Here is a 23,384-nt window from a genome sequence, read left to right as displayed (position 1 = left end):
GATCAATTTAGTTAGTGCGCCCCAAACCAAATACACAAGCCTCCGGCACATACATCATAGTTAGTTTCACCCACTTGGGTTTGATTGAGTAACCGTCCGCCAGTCACATATTCAATGAAGCAAGATTTGCAAATTTCTTAAAAATAGACAGTACAGCACTGGCTAGTAATGTACTGACACGACTAAGGGAGTTTTAACTAACTAGCGAGGCACATTTCTGACTTACACACAGAGATGCAATTTAACACTATTTAGAAATCAATGCGCACATACAGAAAACAGTAGCCAATAACCCGTTGATTATTGGAACGCTAACAAAATACCATTTGTGGAGAGTAGATCGTATTGTGACATGGGCAACACTTATTATTTTTTCCCCTTGTTTTGACACCACCCGAAAGCTCTATAATTTATAAACAAGATGATTCATGTAAAGTCACACTATTAATTTGTATTGTTTAGTTGTGATTTAACAATTGCCAATACTTGGGTGCTTATGTCTTTTGTTTACTTCTCCTTGTTTGATCTTAACGCATTATGTTAGGAAAGTTGACATAATGAGATAACTCTTCTATGTTGTTTAATGTGGTGTAACACGGTGGCCATGACAACCAGCCAGTTTCAACTTGTCAACCTTGCAAGTATATAGTTGACAGCATTGTGAGACCAGATGTAGTGAGCAAGGCGGTGAATACCGTCGCAACGCTTCTGGGTCGTTTTAATCGGAATAAAGGAATCTTACTTTGAAGCATATTCACGGAGTCAGCGCCTTCTTTTTAACGAGAGTTTGGACTGGCATTGGATATATATATATATATATATATATATATATATATATATATATATATATATATATATATACATACATATACATATACACACACACACTTCAGAGTGCGGTAGCCACTCTGTAGGTATAGTTAGGTTCACCAAACAGAGACCTGTTGCACCAGTTCCATTGTTGAAGTGCTAATAGTTTTGCAGGGTTTGGTCAAAGGGGTGCAAAGAAAAAAAAGGGGAGGTTCAAAAACGAGCTTCATATCCTATGAATTTTGCATAAACTTTTGTATTTTGCATAGCGTGAAAAAGGCCAATCAGATTTTCCATACATTTGGCAGCATTAAATAGGGTGTGCAGATGATTCTTTTGGGTACTGCAGGTAAGTAGAGTACGTATTTTTTAAGTTATAAGATTTTTTAACTTAGTGTTATCTCATAGCACAATACTACTTAAAGTAGCAGGGAAGCCACAAAAATAAACTAGACTGCATATGTAAAGTTTCAGATTTACTACATGAACAAATGAAAGACCCATTTATGATCACATGCTAATGGAAAACTATAAACTAATACATAACAGATAGAATACATCTCAATCAATATATGATTTCTTTGCATGCTCTCTGGCTCACAAAATGAAATTTGCCCAACAAGCCAAACAAAAATCATCTTTCTTATGCACCGTTGTGCAACAAAGAAAACACCTAGCAGTAAGACACACAAACTACTATTTGGAGGACATGATAATTGGCCACTAGGAAAAAATAATAATCTCAATTTTTATAACAATAACAATTCACGTTGGCCTTCATATGTAGCACAATCTTACAAAAAGTAGCAAGGAAGCCCAAAAAATAAACTAGACTGCACAGATAAAGTTTCAGCTTTACTAGATGAACAACTGAAAGATCCATTGATGGTCACATGCTAATGGAAACCTATAAACATATACATAACAAATAGAATACATCTTAATGTACTTAAGTTCAATTTGCATGCTCTCTAGCTCACAAAATAAGCTGTGTCCAACACGCCAGACAAAAGCCATCTTCCTTATGCACTCCTGTGCAACAAAATTTAAAAGTGACCTAGCAGTAAGCTACACAAACGACTATATGGAGGACATGATAATTGGCCATTGGGGAATTTTTAAAAAAAAATGTATAGCAACAATTATTGGCTTTCATTCACTTTGTGCTACAAATGTAGCACAGTCCTACTAATGTAGCAAGGAAGTCCAGAAAATAAACTAGACTGCATATGTAAAGTTTCAGAATTGCTACTTGAGCAGCTAAAAGACACATTTGTGGTCACATGATTATGTAAATTAAAAAACAAATACATAACAAATACAATAGATAAAAAGAATGAACTCATTAAATCTGATTGCCACTCTGTAGTTATAGGACGTATTCACAACAATAGAAATTCCTCTGCTATTAGCTTCCTAATAACTCTCCGTCCATCTGACGAATCACCACAAAACTTTCCAGACCAATAGCATTTTTTACACTTTGAGATGATGTACATTTTTGTGGTGAATTGTTAAGGGGGTGCAAAGATAAAAGAGGATCCAAAAATGCATTTTTCAGACTATTGTATTTGAGGTAGCGCTAAAAGAGTGGATTTACATGAAATTTGGCAAAATTATACATTAAGGTGCAGATATGTTTTTTTGGGTACTGCAGTTAAGTAAGGTAGGTATTTTTTAAGTTATAATGCATTTAAACTTAGTGATATCTGTCACGCTGTAATTTCGCAGAATTTCAAAAAGTTTTTTTTTTTTAAACTATTTTTATTGAACATTTCCTATGGCATTGCATTAACAATAGATGTACATGGCATATAGATATACATCCAACAGTATGATTGCGTTTCTCGTCATAGTATAAATAAAGCAGATTAACAAGCAATAATTTCATTTTATGTGCTTCTTGTTCCCAAAGACCATACATTTGGTAAGGACCCCTTGACCCATTCTTGTTACATGCTAGTATCCGATTCAGATTCTTCCACCTGGGGAGGTTCACATATATTACCCCTATAACTGTTCCAGCCTCCCACAAAGTTTTGTTAAACTACTGCGGTACATGAGTTAAAAAGTAATAAAAAATACAAATACATTTCCCTACCTATTACCACTTTAATAAAGAGGTAATAGGTAGGGACCTACTACTTACCTGTATCCAGGCCCTAACACTGAACACTGCCAAAGTGTAGTTAAAAACAATATGGAAACCCTATCATTCACTAAAAACAGCCCTTGCCCATTTATTTAGTGGCTTTTCATTGCCATGCATCACAGTATACTGCAAAGTTATCACAGTATAGCATGGCCCAAAATATAACCAAGATCTAGCTATATTATTGAATTGTAGTACCCTTGTGTCACTTCTAGTGTCGCATGGGCAATGCAATACCTAAGTCAGATTTACAAAGGAACACAAGACCACCATACATGACCCTGAGTGGATTGGTAAATCTGGAGAAGCGCAAGGCAGCACAATTCGCTGCTTTGTGTTAATCTACACACCATAATCTACACTGCTGCTAAATTTCACATACATCCATTTGCCACGCCACTGTAGCCACTCGACTATATGCTATTCCACTCTACACCTCTCCACTGATTGAGACTCCACTTTACGCCACTCTACTCTATGCTATTACGCAATGCCACTGTATGCCACTCCAGTCGACATCACTAAACTGTACGTCACTCCACAGGACACTACTCCGCTCTACGCCATCCTACTGTACACCACTCCACTCTACTCTACTCTATTCCACTGCATGCCACAGCCCTCTACAACGATTCAGAAAAGGGGGTGGTGATGAACAGAGTGTCTGAATTAAGCAGACCACTCTTACCCAGTCCAAAGATCAGGGCTTGATCCATCACCGTTATTTATCTCACTGCACCATCCCAGCTCAGAACCTGGCTATATGCAAATCAGTCTGTCCCTGGCCCAGTGCATCATGGGAACAGGGCAGACTAAACTACCAAGCCAATTCTTCACCAGAAAGGAGACAAGCTACCGGGGACCGGTTTCTGGCATTTCAGCCGTCTTCGGCCCGGCTTGCTTGAATCCTGATGGTGCAGTGAGAAAGGGACTCATGTCTGAGTATACCCTACCACACTTATAGTGGCCAAAAACGATTCAGAAAAGGGGGTGGTGATGAACAGAGTGTCTGAATTAAGCAGACCACTCTTACCCAGTCCAAAGATCAGGGCTTGATCCATCACCGTTATTTATCTCACTGCACCATCCCAGCTCAGAACCTGGCTATATGCAAATCAGTCTGTCCCTGGCCCAGTGCATCATGGGAACAGGGCAGACTAAACTACCAAGCCAATTCTTCACCAGAAAGGAGACAAGCTACCGGGGACCGGTTTCTGGCATTTCAGCCGTCTTCGGCCCGGCTGGCTTGAATCCTGATGGTGCAGTGAGAAAGGGACTCATGTCTGAGTATACCCTACCACACTTATAGTGGCCAAAAACGATTCAGAAAAGGGGGTGGTGATGAACAGAGTGTCTGAATTAAGCAGACCACTCTTACCCAGTCCAAAGATCAGGGCTTGATCCATCACCGTTATTTATCTCACTGCACCATCCCAGCTCAGAACCTGGCTATATGCAAATCAGTCTGTTCCTGGCCCAGTGCATCATGGGAACAGGGCAGACTAAACTACCAAGCCAATTCTTCACCAGAAAGGAGACAAGCTACCGGGGACCGGTTTCTGGCATTTCAGCCGTCTTCGGCCCGGCTTGCTTGAATCCTGATGGTGCAGTGAGAAAGGGACTCATGTCTGAGTATACCCTACCACACTTATAGTGGCCAAAAACGATTCAGAAAAGGGGGTGGTGATGAACAGAGTGTCTGAATTAAGCAGACCACTCTTACCCAGTCCAAAGATCAGGGCTTGATCCATCACCGTTATTTATCTCACTGCACCATCCCAGCTCAGAACCTGGCTATATGCAAATCAGTCTGTCCCTGGCCCAGTGCATCATGGGAACAGGGCAGACTAAACTACCAAGCCAATTCTTCACCAGAAAGGAGACAAGCTACCGGGGACCGGTTTCTGGCATTTCAGCCGTCTTCGGCCCGGCTTGCTTGAATCCTGATGGTGCAGTGAGAAAGGGACTCATGTCTGAGTATACCCTACCACACTTATAGTGGCCAAAAACGATTCAGAAAAGGGGGTGGTGATGAACAGAGCGTCTGAATTAAGCAGACCACTCTTACCCAGTCCAAAGATCAGGGCTTGATCCATCACCGTTATTTATCTCACTGCACCATCCCAGCTCAGAACCTGGCTATATGCAAAGTCAAGTCAAAAGTTTTTATTTGTTTTGGTACTCAACAGAGGACCACAAAAGTATACATCACAAATTAATATAAAAGCAACATAGTTTAAAAAAATGTATACAAATTATAACAGACAAATTCGTTCGGAGGCATTTTGCCCACTGCTAATAGTTCTTTTTCCTTTGTTAGCCTGCAGGTTCGGTAAATAGGGTCAATATATGAAGCACGAGCTACTACAACTTTAGAGTTTGGGCAGACAAATAATAAATGCTCCACAGTCTGCTCGCCTCCTTGACATAACGAGCAAAGATGGTTAGTTTCCCCAGCCGACCATTTAGATGTATGAGATTGGACAGGTAGGATCCCTAATCGTAACATCAAGATCACCCTCCTTACACTATGAGTTAGGGAAAACAAAATATAAGGCTGGATATGTTTATATTCTATGAGTTCAGTATATGGTTTAAAAGTTTTTAGTTTTCTGATATGCGCGTAGTCCAGGTCAAAACTCAACCTTGGTGTAAAACATTTAAGAAAAAGTTTTAGTTGTGATACAGACCAGGTAAGTAATATTTCTGTAGTAATTTCAGCCATTTGAAATGCAGCTGACATATTCCCTGAGAAAGTTTGTTTAGTTGCTTCTGTATCAAAGGCTTCCTTTTGTAGTAAAAACCTGAGTGTCCCCTCCTTTGCATGGAGGAGATTGTAGGCCCACCTAATAATGTTGGCCACAGCCGTGGCGTAAGCACTTGTTATTCCAAATTCTAACCTTAGAACCTGTACTGGTGTAGCAGCTGGGACCTTCATAATTCTTTTCAGTATTTTCCCCTCTTGTCGATCCATGAAGCCCCATTGCTTTAAAGGTATATATTCTGTAGCATAAGAGAGGACCGCAGGGATTTTCCCTTTATATATTTTCAGTAATGAGGAAAAGTGCCTGCTCCCCGTGGCACTATAGCTCCCCGTGGCACTATAGAGTCGTGAGAGTGCTCCGGCGTGTAGATCAGATTTCTTTGTTAATTTATCTATATGCTTTGTGTTTGTTAGATTCTTTGAAAGAATCCTGCCGAGATATGTATATTCTGTTTCTTCATCGATCTTTTCATCTCCCAGCCTCCAATTGTATTTGACGTTTTTTTTCCTTCCAGAAAATGCTACAATTTTTGTTTTCTTTACATTAGGAAGTAAGAAATTTTTATTTGAATATAGATACAAAGTGTCAAGAGAATTTTGCAAACCGAATGGTGTGAGATCGAACATAACTATGTCGTCTGCATAGAGCAACAAATGGATACTTTGATTGTTTATTTTTGGAGGCAGGTTTGAGCCCTGCTGTAGCTGCTTTGGCAGGTCACTGAGGTAAAGCGAAAATAACATAGGGGCTAGTAAACATCCCTGTTTAAGACCGTTCTCTGTATTTCTTACTTTCGTTAAACCTTTTTCGCCCCCCATTTGGACTTGACACCACGTTGTTGTGTGGAGGCTTATTATTACCTGTAGCAGATGTTCATTGATTCCAAAACCCCTCAGTTTACTCCATAAAGTAGGTCGATCGACACGATCGAATGCGGTTGAATAATCTATAAAAGCCATATAGACCGTCTGTTTTCTTCGTGTCACATATTTATCGAGAATAACCTGAATAATTGCAATGTTGTCCGTAACAGAGTGCTTCGGCCTGAATCCAGCCTGGAACATTGGTATCAGTCCCAGCGAAAAAGCCCAGTTTTTTAATTGCAATAAAACTTCAGCTGCAAAAAATTTTCCGGACGCATCCATCAGAGCTATTTGACGGTAATTTCCTGCTACGGTTTTACAACCTTTTTTATGAATGGGGATAATAATGCTCCCCTGCCACGATTTTGGTACTGTTCCAGTGGTCAAGATATAATTGAATAGTGGGGTTAACAAAAGACTCCATTCCTTTGGGTTCATCTGCAAGATCTTGATAGGAATTTGGTCGGGGCCAAAGGCACCTGTGCTTCTTGCCCTTCGAATGTGAGTTTCTACCATTATATTTGTTGTTTTAGGAATTAATGGTTTTTGTTTCTCCTTTGCATTATCTGTATAGTTTTCTTCAAATTTGACCATATTTGATTTATAGAGATCTGTCAGATAGATTTCCCACTCTTTTGGAGGAACCGGTACTGCTAGTAATTTCTTTTTTGTTCCTGTTAGTTTAGCTATTAGTGACCAATAAGTTCTCTGGTTTGGTTCTTTTGCAGCAATTTGTAAATCGACCCAGTTTCGATCTTGAATAGTTTTTTTCTTACTTATTTTTTCTATTCTCAGCTGGTTTTTCAGTTTGTTTATTTCTTTCTTTTTAGTAGAGAAGAATGTAAATATTGAGCACGTATCAGTTTATTTAGTTTCTTCCTTATCTGAGAGTTCCAGATTTTTTTGGAGTTTTTCTTCATCTTATTACCAGCATTTCCTTGGAGATTCATTTTTATTAGTGCCTCTTTTAATTCGGTAAGCATACTCTCAAAATTTTCTATAGGGTCTTCTGAGTGCTGTTTCTTTAAGAAGTGTTTTTGCTGAACCAGTGTTGCCCATAAAAGATGAATTCCAGAAGATACGTCTCTGGTTGCTGTTTACCAGAGTTTCATTTCTACAAAGAATCATCTGTCCTTTTGCTGCAGACTGAGCCGACCAATTGGTTCGTAATTGCATCATGGCGTGATCGCTGTCTGATGAGAAGTTGGAGTGAAGATGGGAAATGGTTTCATATAGATCTTTGTCACAGATGATATAATCTATTATCGATGGACTCCCGTTTCCCTGTCTTGTATATGATGCCGGGATGTCTCCTTCAATGTTCCCATTCAAAATTACCCCATTTATATTAAATAGTGCAGATAACATTATTTTCCCTCTTTTATTTGAGCGGATGTCTCAGGGGAATTGGGGAGTATGAGGTTCCAGGCTTTCCTCTTCGAAAATTCTTCCCCACTTTTTTATTTCTGAATTAGAAATTTTCCCATTGAAATCGCCCATAATCATAAAAAGAGGAAACATATGGGCTTCTATTGTTTGTTTAATGATTTCCAAGATGTCTTCACATAGCATGTCATACTTTTTTCCTGGAGGGGCATATATGTTGAAAAGCAACATTGCTCTTTGGGGACTCATGTTATCGTTTTTTAGAAAAAATTTGATGCATTGCAAATTATCGCTGTTGGTCTCAACTATCTCTTGTTCCCAAGTACAATCCTCTCTCATTAGAACAGCCAAACCTCCTTTGGCATGGCCCCGATTAGTAGCTTTTGCAGGTATGTTGTAGACGTTGTACCCTTTTTGTGAAAAGGGTTCTGTTGCCCAAGTTTCTTGTAAGGTTAAAATTTCAGGTTGGTTTTTTAGAACTTCCTTCATTTTATTAGTTGTTCTCCCTGCAACATTCCACGATATAAGCTTTAGACCTTGGTTAAACAGAAATCTTCAGTTGGTTAGCACTTTTGCTGCAGTTCAGCATCCCCGGCAGCCATGTCCACGACTTCTCGGATTCAATATCGGTAACTTTGTTCTCGTTTGTATCCAGGTACCAAACTTCCCTTTCTCCTTTGTTTAAACGAATTTTCAGGATCGCTTCTCCCTGTCTCAAATCTCTAAAATTGCTAGCCCCCAAGTTTTCAGGCATCAATGAAGATCTGGGACCATTGTTTGGATAAGAATTAGGGATTTGCTGCCTATTGTTGTTTACGGTTTTATAGTTTGTATTTCCTTTGGACTCAACCTTCTCAATTACGTCAAATCCAAATCTGTGTATTGTTTCTTTTTCCCTAAGTATAATCCCAGGTATTACGGGAGACCAAAAGGAAACTATTGCAATTTTATTTTGACCACTTTTGGGGAGAGTCACTAGATTAATTTCCCGGCTAGTCAAAAGTTGAAGAGGCTTTATATTTTGCAGGAGATTGAGTATCCTGCCTCTATTAAGTGGTGTATTATCTGTGGGGAATAGTTCTTCAAATTGAAGTGCATTTGACTGTATATTTGCACTGCTTGCGTTGTCCTTCATGTTAGTTCTATTGACATCAATACTTTCGTGTCTTGTCTTATTGACTATCTTAGTTGGGAGATATTCGTCCGCCCTTGGGTTCAGTTCTGGCTTTATATCTGTGCATAATCCTTTGGGAGATTCTCCTTTTTTACTCATATATGTTATACTTTTCTCGTCATTTTTCTCCTGTAGATCTCTTTGGGGTATATTGATTTTTTGGAATTTAAGTTTGCGGTTTTTCTATTTTTGGATCCTTCTGAGAGGTTTTTTCTTCCTTTTATTTTTTCCCTTTTCCTCTGTTTCCTTGGTTTGATCAATTGTAATTTCTACTACTGGGGGTTCTGACTTAGTTTTTGTACAAGAATCTTCATCTTCCTTTACTAAGTCTTTATCATATGAATCCTTTTTCATTTGTTTGTTAAAAATTGGGAATTGCTTTTGATTCTTTTGCGATCTTTCTCTGAATAATCTTTTTAGAGAATAAATTATTGAATTGTTAGTAGATTCCGTTTTTATCCTTTTATGAGTTTCTATGAGATCTTCTTCTGATGTCTGAGTAGAGGAGTGTCGATTACTTTGTTTATAGTCGTTTTCCTTTTGATCAATAGTATCCTTTGTTTGATTTTCTATTATTTTTAAGGACTCCTTCTTTCTTTTCTCTTCTACTAGGAATTTTAGAATGCCAATTTGGACATCCAGGGTTTGATCTGAATTTTCAAGGATGTTTCCTAGAAAGGAGAGAACCGATTCTAATATTGCCTGTAATGAGAATAAAGCCTTAGATATAGGTATTGTTGATGCATCGAGATTTTTATTATCAGTTAGAAATGGGTCCAGAAAAGAATCTTGTTCATGTGTAGTTGTTTTTTTTGTTTCAATAATTGATTGCTTAATTTCGGCGCTATTTTCTTCTACTTTGTGCTGGACTATACCTGTGTCATCTAATTTTTGTAGGCTCACATTACCCTTTATAGGGGATGCTATTAAGTTCGAAGTATTTTGTTCTAACTTGCAATTGAGTATACTTAGGTCCTCTAATTTGTGTAAGCTCTCATAGTCTTTTATAGGAGTGGATGATTTCAGGAGGATAGAGTTACAATCTTTTAGCATAGACTTGTTGGTAGGCACCGTGTCACTTGCGTTGTGAACCAGTTGTGGGGATTCAGATAATCTAGTTAAATCCCCTGGACTCCCAAATGGTTTACTTTCAGTGGTGTCATTTTTGTTATCAGATGACTTTTTTGATGGTATGGTAGAAAAATATTCATAAATTGCCGGGGTTAGCATAGTGCGGCCAGGTTTAATCGCTTTATCTGTGGATTTCCTAACTGCTTCCTCAGTTCCCATGCGTTTCATGAAAATTGTGCGTGAACGTAATTTCCTTAGACCCATTGGTATTTCCTAATACTGCTTCTATAGTCACTTTGGTAGTATATCTCGAAGACTGTGGTTCCTATGAGGAATATACGTCAGCACAATACTCTAAACAGCTCCCCCTTACTGGAAGTAGAAATAGTTGCCGATAAAAGTAAATTTTTACCTATTTTTTGACAAGTCGTTTCCGCAATGATTTTGGGCGTTGTTGTTAGTAGGGTGGCCCGTCCCGTCCTCGGGCGTCCCCGGACAGCCACAGACGGCCCGCCCTTTGCCCGGGCTTAGCCCGGCGTCCCGCACGCGTCCCGCTAAGCGTCGGGGGATCGTATTTATAGGCGGAGCAGGGGGCGGGAAGAGACTCCAGGTGCGCTCCGGTGATCCTGCGCTGCTTCCTGGGTCTCGCAGTCCCGGCCCCTGTAACTACAGCCTCACACGCAGTCAGAGAGCGTTCCAACTCCCTCGCCACAAGGGACAGCAGGCAAGGCAGCAAAGAGCACAGACTCACCAAATTCGAAATGCAGGTAATGCTACGAGCGGCTCCCGCGAAGCGGGGGCCGCGAGCAGTTGTTGGTGTAGGCAGCCAATCAGAGCGAGGCAAGGCTAGGCAGGCGGCCAATCAGAGCGAGGCAAGGCTAGGCAGGCGGCCAATCAGAGCGAAGCAGGGGCGGGAAGAGACTCCAGGTGCGCTCCGGTGATCCTGCGCTGCTTCCTGGGTCTCGCAGTCCCGGCCCCTGTAACTACAGCCTCACACGCAGTCAGAGAGCATTCCAACTCCCTCGCCACAAGGGACAGCAGGCAAGGCAGCAAAGAGCACAGACTCACCAAATTCGAAATGCAGGTAATGCTACGAGCGGCCCCCGCGAAGCGGGGGCCGCGAGCAGTTGTTGGTGTAGGCAGCCAATCAGAGCGAGGCAAGGCTAGGCAGGCGGCCAATCAGAGCGAGGCAAGGCTAGGCAGGCGGCCAATCTGAGCGAAGCAGGGGCGGGAAGAGACTCCAGGTGCGCTCCGGTGATCCTGCGCTGCTTCCTGGGTCTCGCAGTCCCGGCCCCTGTAACTACAGCCTCACACGCAGTCAGAGAGCGTTCCAACTCCCTCGCCACAAGGGTCAGCAGGCAAGGCAGCAAAGAGCACAGACTCACCAAATTCGAAATGCAGGTAATGCTACGAGCGGCACCCGCGAAGCGGGGGCCGCGAGCAGTTGTTGGTGTAGGCAGCCAATCAGAGCGAGGCAAGGCTAGGCAGGCGGCCAATCAGAGCGAGGCAAGGCTAGGCAGGCGGCCAATCAGAGCGAAGCAGGGGCGGGAAGAGACTCCAGGTGCGCTCCGGTGATCCTGCGCTGCTTCCTGGGTCTCGCAGTCCCGGCCCCTGTAACTACAGCCTCACACGCAGTCAGAGAGCGTTCCAACTCCCTCGCCACAAGGGACAGCAGGCAAGGCAGCAAAGAGCACAGACTCACCAAATTCGAAATGCAGGTAATGCTACAAGCGGCCCCCGCGAAGCGGGGGCCGCGAGCAGTTGTTGGTGTAGGCAGCCAATCAGAGCGAGGCAAGGCTAGGCAGGCGGCCAATCAGAGCGAAGCAGGGGCGGGAAGAGACTCCAGGTGCGCTCCGGTGATCCTGCGCTGCTTCCTGGGTCTCGCAGTCCCGGCCCCTGTAACTACAGCCTCACACGCAGTCAGAGAGCGTTCCAACTCCCTCGCCACAAGGGTCAGCAGGCAAGGCAGCAAAGAGCACAGACTCACCAAATTCGAAATGCAGGTAATGCTACGAGCGGCCCCCGCAAAGCGGGGGCCGCGAGCAGTTGTTGGTGTAGGCAGCCAATCAGAGCGAGGCAAGGCTAGGCAGGCGGCCAATCAGAGCGAGGCAAGGCTAGGCAGGCGGCCAATCAGAGCGAAGCAGGGGCGGGAAGAGACTCCAGGTGCGCTCCGGTGATCCTGCGCTGCTTCCTGGGTCTCGCAGTCCCGGCCCCTGTAACTACAGCCTCACACGCAGTCGGAGAGCGTTCCAACTCCCTCGCCACAAGGGACAGCAGGCAAGGCAGCAAAGAGCACAGACTCACCAAATTCGAAATGCAGGTAATGCTACGAGCGGCTCCCGCGAAGCGGGGGCCGCGAGCAGTTGTTGGTGTAGGCAGCCAATCAGAGCGAGGCAAGGCTAGGCAGGCGGCCAATCAGAGCGAGGCAAGGCTAGGCAGGCGGCCAATCAGAGCGAAGCAGGGGCGGGAAGAGACTCCAGGTGCGCTCCGGTGATCCTGCGCTGCTTCCTGGGTCTCGCAGTCCCGGCCCCTGTAACTACAGCCTCACACGCAGTCAGAGAGCGTTCCAACTCCCTCGCCACAAGGGACAGCAGGCAAGGCAGCAAAGAGCACAGACTCACCAAATTCGAAATGCAGGTAATGCTACGAGCGGCAAATCAGTCTGTCCCTGGCCCAGTGCATCATGGGAACAGGGCAGACTAAACTACCAAGTCAATTCTTCACCAGAAAGGAGACAAGCTACCGGGGACCGGTTTCTGGCATTTCAGCCGTCTTCGGCCCGGCTTGCTTGAATCCTGATGGTGCAGTGAGAAAGGGACTCATGTCTGAGTATACCCTACCACACTTATAGTGGCCAAAAACGATTCAGAAAAGGGGGTGGTGATGAACAGAGTGTCTGAATTAAGCAGACCACTCTTACCCAGTCCAAAGATCAGGGCTTGATCCATCACCGTTATTTATCTCACTGCACCATCCCAGCTCAGAACCTGGCTATATGCAAATCAGTCTGTCCCTGGCCCAGTGCATCATGGGAACAGGGCAGACTAAACTACCAAGCCATTTCTTCACCAGAAAGGAGACAAGCTACCGGGGACCGGTTTCTGGCATTTCAGCCGTCTTCGGCCCGGCTAGCTTGAATCCTGATGGTGCAGTGAGAAAGGTACTCATGTCTGAGTATACCCTACCACACTTATAGTGGCCAAAAACGATTCAGAAAAGGGGGTGGTGATGAACAGAGTGTCTGAATTAAGCAGACCACTCTTACCCAGTCCAAAGATCAGGGCCACCCTAAGCGTGGAAGGGTATTCTCAGATGTGAGACCCTTGCTCATTGCACCATCAGGATTCAAGCAAACCGGGCCGAAGACGGCTGTAATGCCAGAAACCGGTCCTCGGGAGCTTGTTTCCTTCCCAGTGTAAGAATTGGCTTTTGTAGTTTGGTTTGCCCTGTTCCCATCATGCACTGGGACAGGAACAGACTAATTTGCATACAGCCAGGTTCTGAAACTGGGATGGTGCAGTGAGCTAAAAAACGGTGTTGGATCTAGCCCTGATCTCTTGACTGGGTGAGAGCTTTCTGCTTAATTCAGAGACTCTGTCCCTCACCACCCCTTGTTGTAAATAATTTTGTCCACCCTAAGCGTGGAAGGGTATTCTCAGATGTGAGACCCTTGCTCATTGCACCATCAGGATTCAAGCAAACCGGGCCGAAGACGGCTGTATTGCCAGAAACCGGTCCCCGGGAGCTTGTTTCCTTCCCAGTGTAAGAATTGGCTTTTGTAGTTTGGTTTGCCCTGTTCCCATCATGCACTGGGACAGGAACAGACTAATTTGCATACAGCCAGGTTCTGAAACTGGGATGGTGCAGTGAGCTAAAAAACGGTGTTGGATCTAGCCCTGATCTCTTGACTGGGTGAGAGCTTTCTGCTTAATTCAGAGACTCTGTCCCTCACCACCCCTTGTTGTAAATCACAGCCTTCTACAACACTCCACTTTACACTATTCCACTGCATACCTGTATGCAGCTCCACTGCATGCCACGCCACTGTACGCTACTCCAATGTATGGCATTTAACTCTACGCCCTTTAATTCTACACTATTTGATTTGACCCCACTCCACTGTATGTCATTACACTCTACCCCACTCCAATATAAGCCACTTCACTGTAAGCTACTCCACTCTACTGTACAGCACTCCACTCCACTCTACTTCACTCCATTCTATTACACTGTACACAACTCCACTCTAGGCCCGTCCACTCTACTTTCTACACACTGTATACAACTCCACTCTTCACCTCTTCAGTGTACACCACGCCACTGTATGCCACTTCACTATAGGCTACTTCAGTAATGCTACTCCACCCTGCTCCATTCTACGCTATTCCAATGGACGCCACTTCACTGTATGCTATTACATTCTACATCATTCCAGTGTACGCCACTCCAGTCTACACCACTTCACTGTACACTACTCAACTATATGCTTTTCCACACTACGCCACTCTACTGTACACCACTACACTTTACGCTGTTCCACTGTATGCCACTTCACTACATGCTACTCCACTTCAATTGTACACCACTCCACACTAGGCCACTTAATTTTATGCTAGTCCATTGGATGCCACTCCACTCTATGCTATTTACCCTACTCCACTGTACACCACTGCATTTTCTGCTCATCGACTCTACGCCACTCCACTCCACTCTACTCACCTCTACGCTATTCCACGATATGCCACTCCATTCTACACTGCTACACTGTATGCAACTTCAATATTTGCCCTTCAACTGTATGGTATTGCACTCTACCCAAATCCACTGTACACCATTCCAATGTATGCTATTACACTCTACCCGACCCCACAATACATCACTCCAGTCTAAACCACTTAACTGAATGCCACTCCACTGTACGCTACTACACTATATGCTAATACACTTTATGCCACTCCACTGTACATTACTACACTAGGCCACTCCACAAAACTCTACTACACTCTACTAGACTCTAGCCCTATGCACTCCACTGTCCAAATTTGCACTCAACTCTATGCCTGCACACTATTGTACAACACTCTGCTCCACTCTACAACAGTTTCCAACACTGTACGACCCAGCAAAGCACCTTACTGTATAAGACGCCGCTCCAATTATAACAGTTTCATCGATTCTACACTACGTCACTTCAATGTATGCCACCCCACTCTTTGCTAATCCACTGTGCCCTACTTCACTTGAGGCCACTCCACTCTACACCACTCCACGCTACGCTATTCTACTCTATGGCACTCCACTCTTCTATACTCCACTGTGTGCTATTCCACTGTATGCTACTCTACTTTACGGTAATCCAATCTACGCTACTACAGGGCACACCCCTCCACTCTATGCCGTTCCATTGTATGACACTCTCCTCCACTCTAGAAAAGTTTACCACACTTCATGGCACTCTATAACATTCTACTCCGCTCTATACCCATACACTTCACTATCCAACTCTATACTCTACTCTATACCTGTACAATCCAATATGCAACACTCCCAATGTACAACATTTTTCTATATGACACAGCACTTCACTCTACTGTACCAGACCTCACTCCAATTTATAACCTTTTACTACCTATGCTTCCTCAGTACACTCTACTCCATGCCACTTTACTTTACGACACACCAATTCACTCTATGGTTATTTACTCCACAGTACATTCCACCATTCTACTCCGCTGTATAAGACTTATCCTCACTCTAGGCTACTATACAAAATCCACTCTACACAGCTCCACTGGTTCACACACTACTGTCCTCTATGCAACTCCAATCTACAACACTCTATTACACCGTATCACTTGCCCACACTTTATTCCGGTCTATACCCTTTCATTCCACTGTACTATACTGTATGCCACTGTACAACACTGTACTTCACTTTAATCTACAATACTCTAGTCCACTTTATACAACTCTTTGTATTCCAATACACCTACTATACTCCATTCTACTCTGACACAGTACTCCAATCTACTCCACTGTACGCCACTCCTGTCTACGCCACTCAGTGCCATTGTACTATAAAACTGTATGCCAATCCACTGTCCCACATTCTACAACACTGCACTGTACACCACTCCACTCTACAAAAACAACTAGATTGTATGCCACTTTACTGTAGTCTACATCACTTTCCAATATTGTACAACACCCCACTACACTCTAATGTACAACAGAGTACTCCAATTTATGACACTTTACTCCACTGTATGCTATGCCACTCCATGTGACTGCACGCCACTACAGTCTATGACCCGCCACTGCACTCTACACTACCCCACTCCAGTGTAATCTACTATACTCCACTTTACTATAGTTTATCCCACTCTACACCACTGTACTATACTCTGCTCTACACAGTTCCACTATATAACACTCAACTCCACTGCATGCAACTCCACTCTACAGCACTGTATTACACTCTATGCCACTATATGACTCTCTATTCCACTCTATTCCCATCTACTCTAAGCCACTGTGCTACACTGTAAGACACTCGACAACACGCCACTCAACTTCTCTCTACCATATGCCATTCCACTATATGAGACAGCACTCTACTCTACGACACTCTCCTCCACTGTAGTCTACGACACTACACCTGACGATACTCCACTCTATGACACTGTACTTCACCTTACTCAACTCTACTGCACTCCATGAGTCTACAACACCCTACTCTACTGTTTGACACATCATTCCACTGTACAACTTGCTCCTCCAGTCTACAATTCTATGAGCCACCATACTATATAACACTTTACTACACTGTACAATACACTACTACAATCCACTCTACTCAATTCAGATCTACAATACTCCAGTTTATCACAATAGACTTTACAACACTCTCTTCTCATCCCCTGTATTGTATGACACTCCATATAACAGCTCTTCATTTGTGACACATGACTTAATGGGTTGAAACACATTTTTATTTAAAAAGGTAAAAAGAAACATTGATATACAATGAAAAAAATCAAAGGTTAAAGCTCAATTAAATTTAGGAAAACTTATATTCCCTATACAAACCAAGTTTAAACTACAGAAACGTAAAAAAATTCTGAAGTTATAGCTATAACTTTAATTTACAATGTATCCACCACCTACTCATTCAATATAAGTAGTGGACCATGTTATACACTTTTCAGCTCGCTAACCAGACAACACTATCTATAACTGGCCATTCTACCATGCACTGTGTTGTGACAAAAAAATTAATTTGAGAAGTTTTAAGTGTTAGAATGTAACGATTGACGAAGATAGACAACTCAACTTGAAAGTCTGTGCTTCAGACATTCAATACTTCAAAAACTGGTTGCCCATCATCCAGACCTGGCTATCTAGTGTCTTGAAGTTCAACACAACCAAGACCGAATTCCTGTTTTTTGCCAACAACAATAAACAAGATGCAGTACAAACTGTCTCAATGGCATGACCTTGATGGTTTTGAACACCAACTTTCGCCAAATTACAAGTTACTTGGATTCACCCTAGACACTAACCTCACCCTCAAGGTACCCATTGCCCAAAAACATACCCTAGTAGTAGCTTGCTCTTTTTAAGAAAGTCAAACCATTTTTTCCAGTAAGAGACTTCATTATTGCTGTTCAAACCTTTGTACTCTCGCATTTGGGTAGTGGTAATACCCTACCGCATTGCACACTGACTGTTATAATGTAATTGTTGTGTTATCCGTATACATTTTCTATTGTGTACACTTGCCTAGGTTTTTTCCCCCTATAATACCCTACCCCATGGCCAGTCAGACTCCACATTCGAACCTCTTAGGGGCAGCGCATTTCATTCGAGATCTAAAGAAATATCATCACATCACCCACATCCTGATGGAACTTCATTGGCTCCCCTTTCTAGCCCACACAATCTTCAAAACCAGCTGCAGCATTTACAAAACTATCACAATCAGCACCACCTCTTGTACTGAAGACAAGCTCACCATTGCCGGTGAATCTTGGCAGATACCCAGCCAGGATACCATCAGATTGCAGAACAAAAAGAATAAAAAAGAAAAAAAGGCAGCAGGCCTTTTCGGTCTATGCACCCATGATCTGGAACAACACACAGTATCCAACTCTGCTCCAACTTAGGAAAGATTTGAAGACTCATCTCTTTAGAGAGAACTGCAACACAATGCGTTAACCATCTTCAACCCAGCTTCCTCTGTTCTTAGTCATTGTCTTTGACCATATGCAGCTCTCAGCTACCTTTTGGCTAGGATTGTGCTATAGAAATCTCAAATACATACATAAAATGGTTTCCTGAATAAATTCTTTTTTTTAAATAGTTTCTCTGAAATGGACTGGAATGAGATGACAGGATACTGTAACACACTGTTCTGAAAGTTCTTATTCTTGATAAGATTGATTGTACACAGCTGTATTAAATCTTTCATATGTTGTGTATCAGGCATGGCATTTTCTATCTATATTGGGCCATAACCTACACATTTTCACAGAGCCATGTTAGTACATAGTAAAGAAATGTCTGCTCTGGGTAGAGAAGATAGAGAAGTTTCTATTTACCATCTGAGTTGTGACGGTCAGTTTTTGGAAGCTTTGGAGACTGCGAGATGTTGCAGTGAGGGGTGTCTTGGCAGTATCGCTTGCTACCCCGACCAGGTAAATGCTGACTGCCTTCCACTGAACTGCATCTGTCTGGGAAAAAAGGACAGCAATTATTATGGAAGAATATGGAATTTTAGATAAGAGGAAACTTTGCAAGATTAAAAAAACATGATGTTTTAATCAAGGACATTTTATTAAAATTAATTATTACCTCCATTGCCCTCAAATTCTTTAAAAACAAATTAGTCTATACTAACTACCATGAGCGTGGTGCAGTATTGTGTCTCTGACGTGCCAGGCCTAGGCTTACTCTTTACTACCCAATGTGGAGTGGCAATGCATGGTCCTCTATGATGAAGAGGAAGACAGAAAACTGAAGAGTATCATTGCATAGTTTTTGAGAAAAAACTAAATTAATAAGCATAGAGTAAGTGGAAACTATTTGCAGTCTCTGTGCAGTGTTGCATCCACGGATCTTCTCCTTTGTTTCAAAATGCACACACTGCCACTAACTCTCCTGCATGGCTAAGGTAGTTAAGCAATGCATGACAAGCTGTCCAGGTGTCTATACATTGCTACAAAAAATTTGTGTTCATCCTGGATTTTGTCTCTATTATCACAGTTTAGTATTTCATTCATTGCAAAGAGGAGGAACAAAGAAAACACAGGTTACTAATCGTTTTGACTCTTCAAAAGGTTGCTGAGGTTCATCTTTTGCGTAACAATCCAGAAGTCTAGAAGGCTGAAGTATAGATATAATTTTGTTCAGCACACAGAATGTTTACACAGACCCGCCCATATCCAAGCCCTTCTTCAGTACTAGAAAATAAACATAATGGCACCATTACTCAAGATGGTTGCAGGGAGCTCTATCGATGCTGGGCTTATTCAAAATATCTCATCTCTGGCTCCAAAATGTCAGATAGCTATCTACAGTAATTGTGGATTAAGGGAATGGGGAGTAGGAGAAGGGTTCTCTTTGAAAAAGAAGGGAGCCCTCCCAATACATTAGCAAGTGGGTTTCTGTTTTTGCTCAAAAGACTAACAGCCTCATTCCCCGAGGCTGACTTTTGCCTTCACAATTGGGATTTGCCAATTCAACAATTTCAAATGTATGGAGAATTTCTAAATTCACAATTCCATTGTGAGCGAAGGGTTTATGGGAAATAATAGGTGGGTCTACCAGCAAAAGCTGATCAATACCCTGAAACTAGACATAACAGCCCTGGAAATGCAGACAGATTTAAGCTCTGGGTTTGGGGTAAGAGCAAAATCAGCCTAACAATGAAGAGATAACACCCTTAGCTTTGATGGCAGTGTAGCAGAATGGTTTTCTCCGCGGGTAAATATATTTTCTACATGGAGCCACAAACATAGAGTGGGCCATGAAAATGCATATTTATGTTGAATCACGCACTCGGAATTCTGCACCTGTCACACATGCAGACATTCATAACCCTTTGAGTAGTCATGGAACTCTAGGGCTGTCAAAGTTTATCTTAACTACTATCAAATTCTTTGAGAATTCCTACAATATATCAGGTATTTACAACAGACATATGAGTAATCCTACAAGGTATATTTTTGACTTATTATCTAAAAAGTTTGGGAATTGGGCTACAAGATCTCTTTTGGGATGTGAGCACTGGTCTTTGTGTTCAGTATTGCTATATAAAAAGCATCTGCTATCATTCTCACCCACTTATATATGGAATAAATGTAACCAGAACGGGCATCTATGGGTAATGTAAAGGTACTTCAGATGAGGTGCAAAGCCCCCTCACTTTTCGAAGTCTAGAAATTAAGTCTATGTAAGTGTTACTATGTAACAGTAAATGTTGAGTTTCATTGTCATCAACTGGGTCAATGACATTACAAGTGTCAGTAAGACTAGTCCCTCAGTCTTAACGCCTTACCCGCGGCGGTTTTTCCGCCACGGTGCGGGCGTTCTATTAAGTGGGCGGGGCTTCGTCTGCCGTTGGCCAACTGCAGCACCCGCGAGGTAGTGCTGAGCACGGAACGGGTTAAATTCAAGTATAGATCAGTACTTACGAAAACATTCAGCCCTGGAGAAATTTAGCAGTAAGTCCGTTAAATATATATATATTTTTTAAAACCTATTCAAATTAAATAAGACTTTACTCCAAAACTAGTTGGTAGAAGTTACAATCCTTACCTCCTTTTTTAAGAGAATCAGTAAAGAAAATGAGGGGTACGCAGCCAGATAGAAACGGCTTTGCAAAGCGGCAAAAATCACAGCCTTTTTTAAAATTCTTTTTCTGTTGAAAAGGCACTGCAAAGGATAGTTATTTGACTCCAAATTCCTGCCATGACTATAGATAAAAAATTATAAATTCATAAATACTTCAACACAATAACAAAGGCCTCAAAGACCGATTGCTAGATACAATTATTTGATACATTCTAAAACAAATATGACTGATAGCAAAACATATGATCTGGGAGAGCACATCCTCATTTATCAACTAAAAGTTTTCAGAATCGCAGAACTCTATGGGTTTTCTGTAATTACAAATAAATTTACTCCATGCCTAATCCCCCGATTGACAGAAATTTGTAGAGATGAAGAAAAGGCCGGGAAAAGCTGAATTAGACGTGGAAGTTATTAGCCCTTTCCATTTGGCAATTATACAGCTCCAAGTAGAAAGCCAATATTAATGGTGAGAGTGGGCATTCCTGCTTCATACTGCAAATGACTTCAAACAGTGGGAAGCATGTCCCCCCATCCAGATGACCATACCAGAGGGCTTTTGCACTGTCCAACTAGATCATCCTGGACCCAGCCCCATCACTTAGCAATATCAAATATGGTAACTTCCAAATTAAAATGGCATCTAGTATCCCTAGAAGGAAAGAAACAATGTTGGACTGGTGTACCCAGCAGCTGAATAATATTAGCTATAAAGTTGGCGAAAACCTTAAGAGTAAATTGTAGCGTTCACAAAAATGTATGAACGCCTTCTAAAGGGAAATAACTGACTAACATATCCACCACTCAAATTACTTTTATATTTCACTATACAAATCTACTAGTATTTCTTTATTTGTTCCAGGGTGGCGTGCCCAACTACCGAAAAAGCGCTTTGACGCCTCATCAGGGGTAGTAAGTGCTATATAAATGCAATTACAATACAATATAATAGTGGACTCGAGGAGCCACAGCCTATATGGTTGTTATATAAGTGTTACTAGGTAACAGTAAATGTTGAGTTTGTCACACTTGGTTGTTATGGTTACCACAATTTAGTTGTAATTTTGTGCTTCTATATGCAAATAACAACCTTTCCACTTTACTTTGGTCTCCCTCGTTCCTTTTCCTATGCTATGTTATTGATACAATTTGATGAACAGTCCCCTGTTTGATATACCAGTTGATATACCGGTCTCAGCTGGGATAACGGGTTTACTCATGTTTCACTTTACCAACCACCCATATATTCCTATAGGGCACCCAGAGGCTCGGGCTGCCCTGGAAGTCCTGATGAGGGTTCATTTGACTCTTCGATCCTGGCCAGGGCTCCAGAAGTTCGGGGGAGTTTTCTCTGGTTGCCCCCTCTGTCACTTCTTGATCATGGAATACAAGAAAGGGGGTAGCCGTGCTCTGGATTAGTAGGGACAGTGTACTTGGGACCCCTTTGTGGCCTGCAGGTTCTCACCCAGGTGCTGCTTAGGCCTGGGGCTGCCTTCCAACCCAGCTGCCTTCCAACCCAGCTCCAATCCAGCGCCTCACTTGTTGAGGCAGTGATACTTTCACAGCGTTCTCACTCGATTCACATGGTCAGATTGGGTCAGAAGCAGTCCTTGCTTGCCGCTCACAGATCATGGGCTCCTGCCCGGTCTGCACGGCATAATTACTACCAGCAACCCCTCCTGGCATATGGGGTTGCCAAGCAACTGCCACACATAGCTTCGGCCTTTAGCGAAAAGCAGCCCTTACCACAGCAGCCCCTCTTGGCATACGGGGTCACTGCTATGGCGTTGCACAGGCTTCAGACCTTCTCTGCAAGGCAGTATTTTTGCTATTGTGGCCCCTCTTGACCCATGGGGTCGTCACAACAGTGCCACACAAGATTCCGCCTTTACCACATGGCAATCTTTACACGGGTATATGCAAGGAGGCCCTCTCCTGGCAAGCGGGGGTCACTGACTCAAGTCTGCACATGGGCAGCATCCCGATTGGTGCAGCAACCATCTCCTCGCACTGGTAGTTTATTTGACAAGGCTCCCAAACTGGATCTCGCTCCCGCCAACTCTCTCCATTTCCTCATACAGCACACTAGTCTTTGCATGCAGGCAGGTGCTGGTGCTCCAGGTTCCAGAGCAGGTAGTCTTGGTGTCGCTGGGCAATGTCCCCTAACACAGCAAGGAGAATAGTAGGTCTTGGCCCAAAGTCCTAGTCACAGGCAGAAGTCTTGCAGAACTTCCTCTCCTTGGCAGATGACAATTTTTGGGGTCTCAACCCCCCCCCCCCCTTTGTACAGTCCATTTCCAGACACCAAA

At 42.9% G+C, this 23,384-nt stretch overlaps 1 protein-coding gene across 2 annotated transcripts in view; it reads right to left on the bottom strand.

Annotated features, from left to right (window-relative positions):
* Positions 1 to 23,384, bottom strand: part of SCMH1 (Scm polycomb group protein homolog 1) — a 413,339-nt gene that overhangs the window by 32,809 nt on the left and 357,146 nt on the right. For both annotated transcript variants that reach the window (XR_015308461.1, XM_086956860.1), the window contains exon 13: positions 18,822 to 18,953. Coding sequence is in view for 1 of the 2 variants with exons in the window: in XM_086956860.1 (XP_086812986.1) it covers positions 18,822 to 18,953 (132 nt within the window). In the remaining variant the exon portion in view is untranslated. The remainder of the gene's footprint in view (positions 1 to 18,821; positions 18,954 to 23,384) is intronic.

The sequence above is a fragment of the Lissotriton vulgaris genome, chromosome 2_1 (assembly GCF_964263255.1).
Source record: "Lissotriton vulgaris chromosome 2_1, aLisVul1.2, whole genome shotgun sequence".
Taxonomy (NCBI): domain Eukaryota; kingdom Metazoa; phylum Chordata; class Amphibia; order Caudata; family Salamandridae; genus Lissotriton; species Lissotriton vulgaris.
The sequence above is the reverse complement of the archived record's forward strand: the minus strand, read 5'-3'. Positions and strand labels throughout refer to the sequence as shown.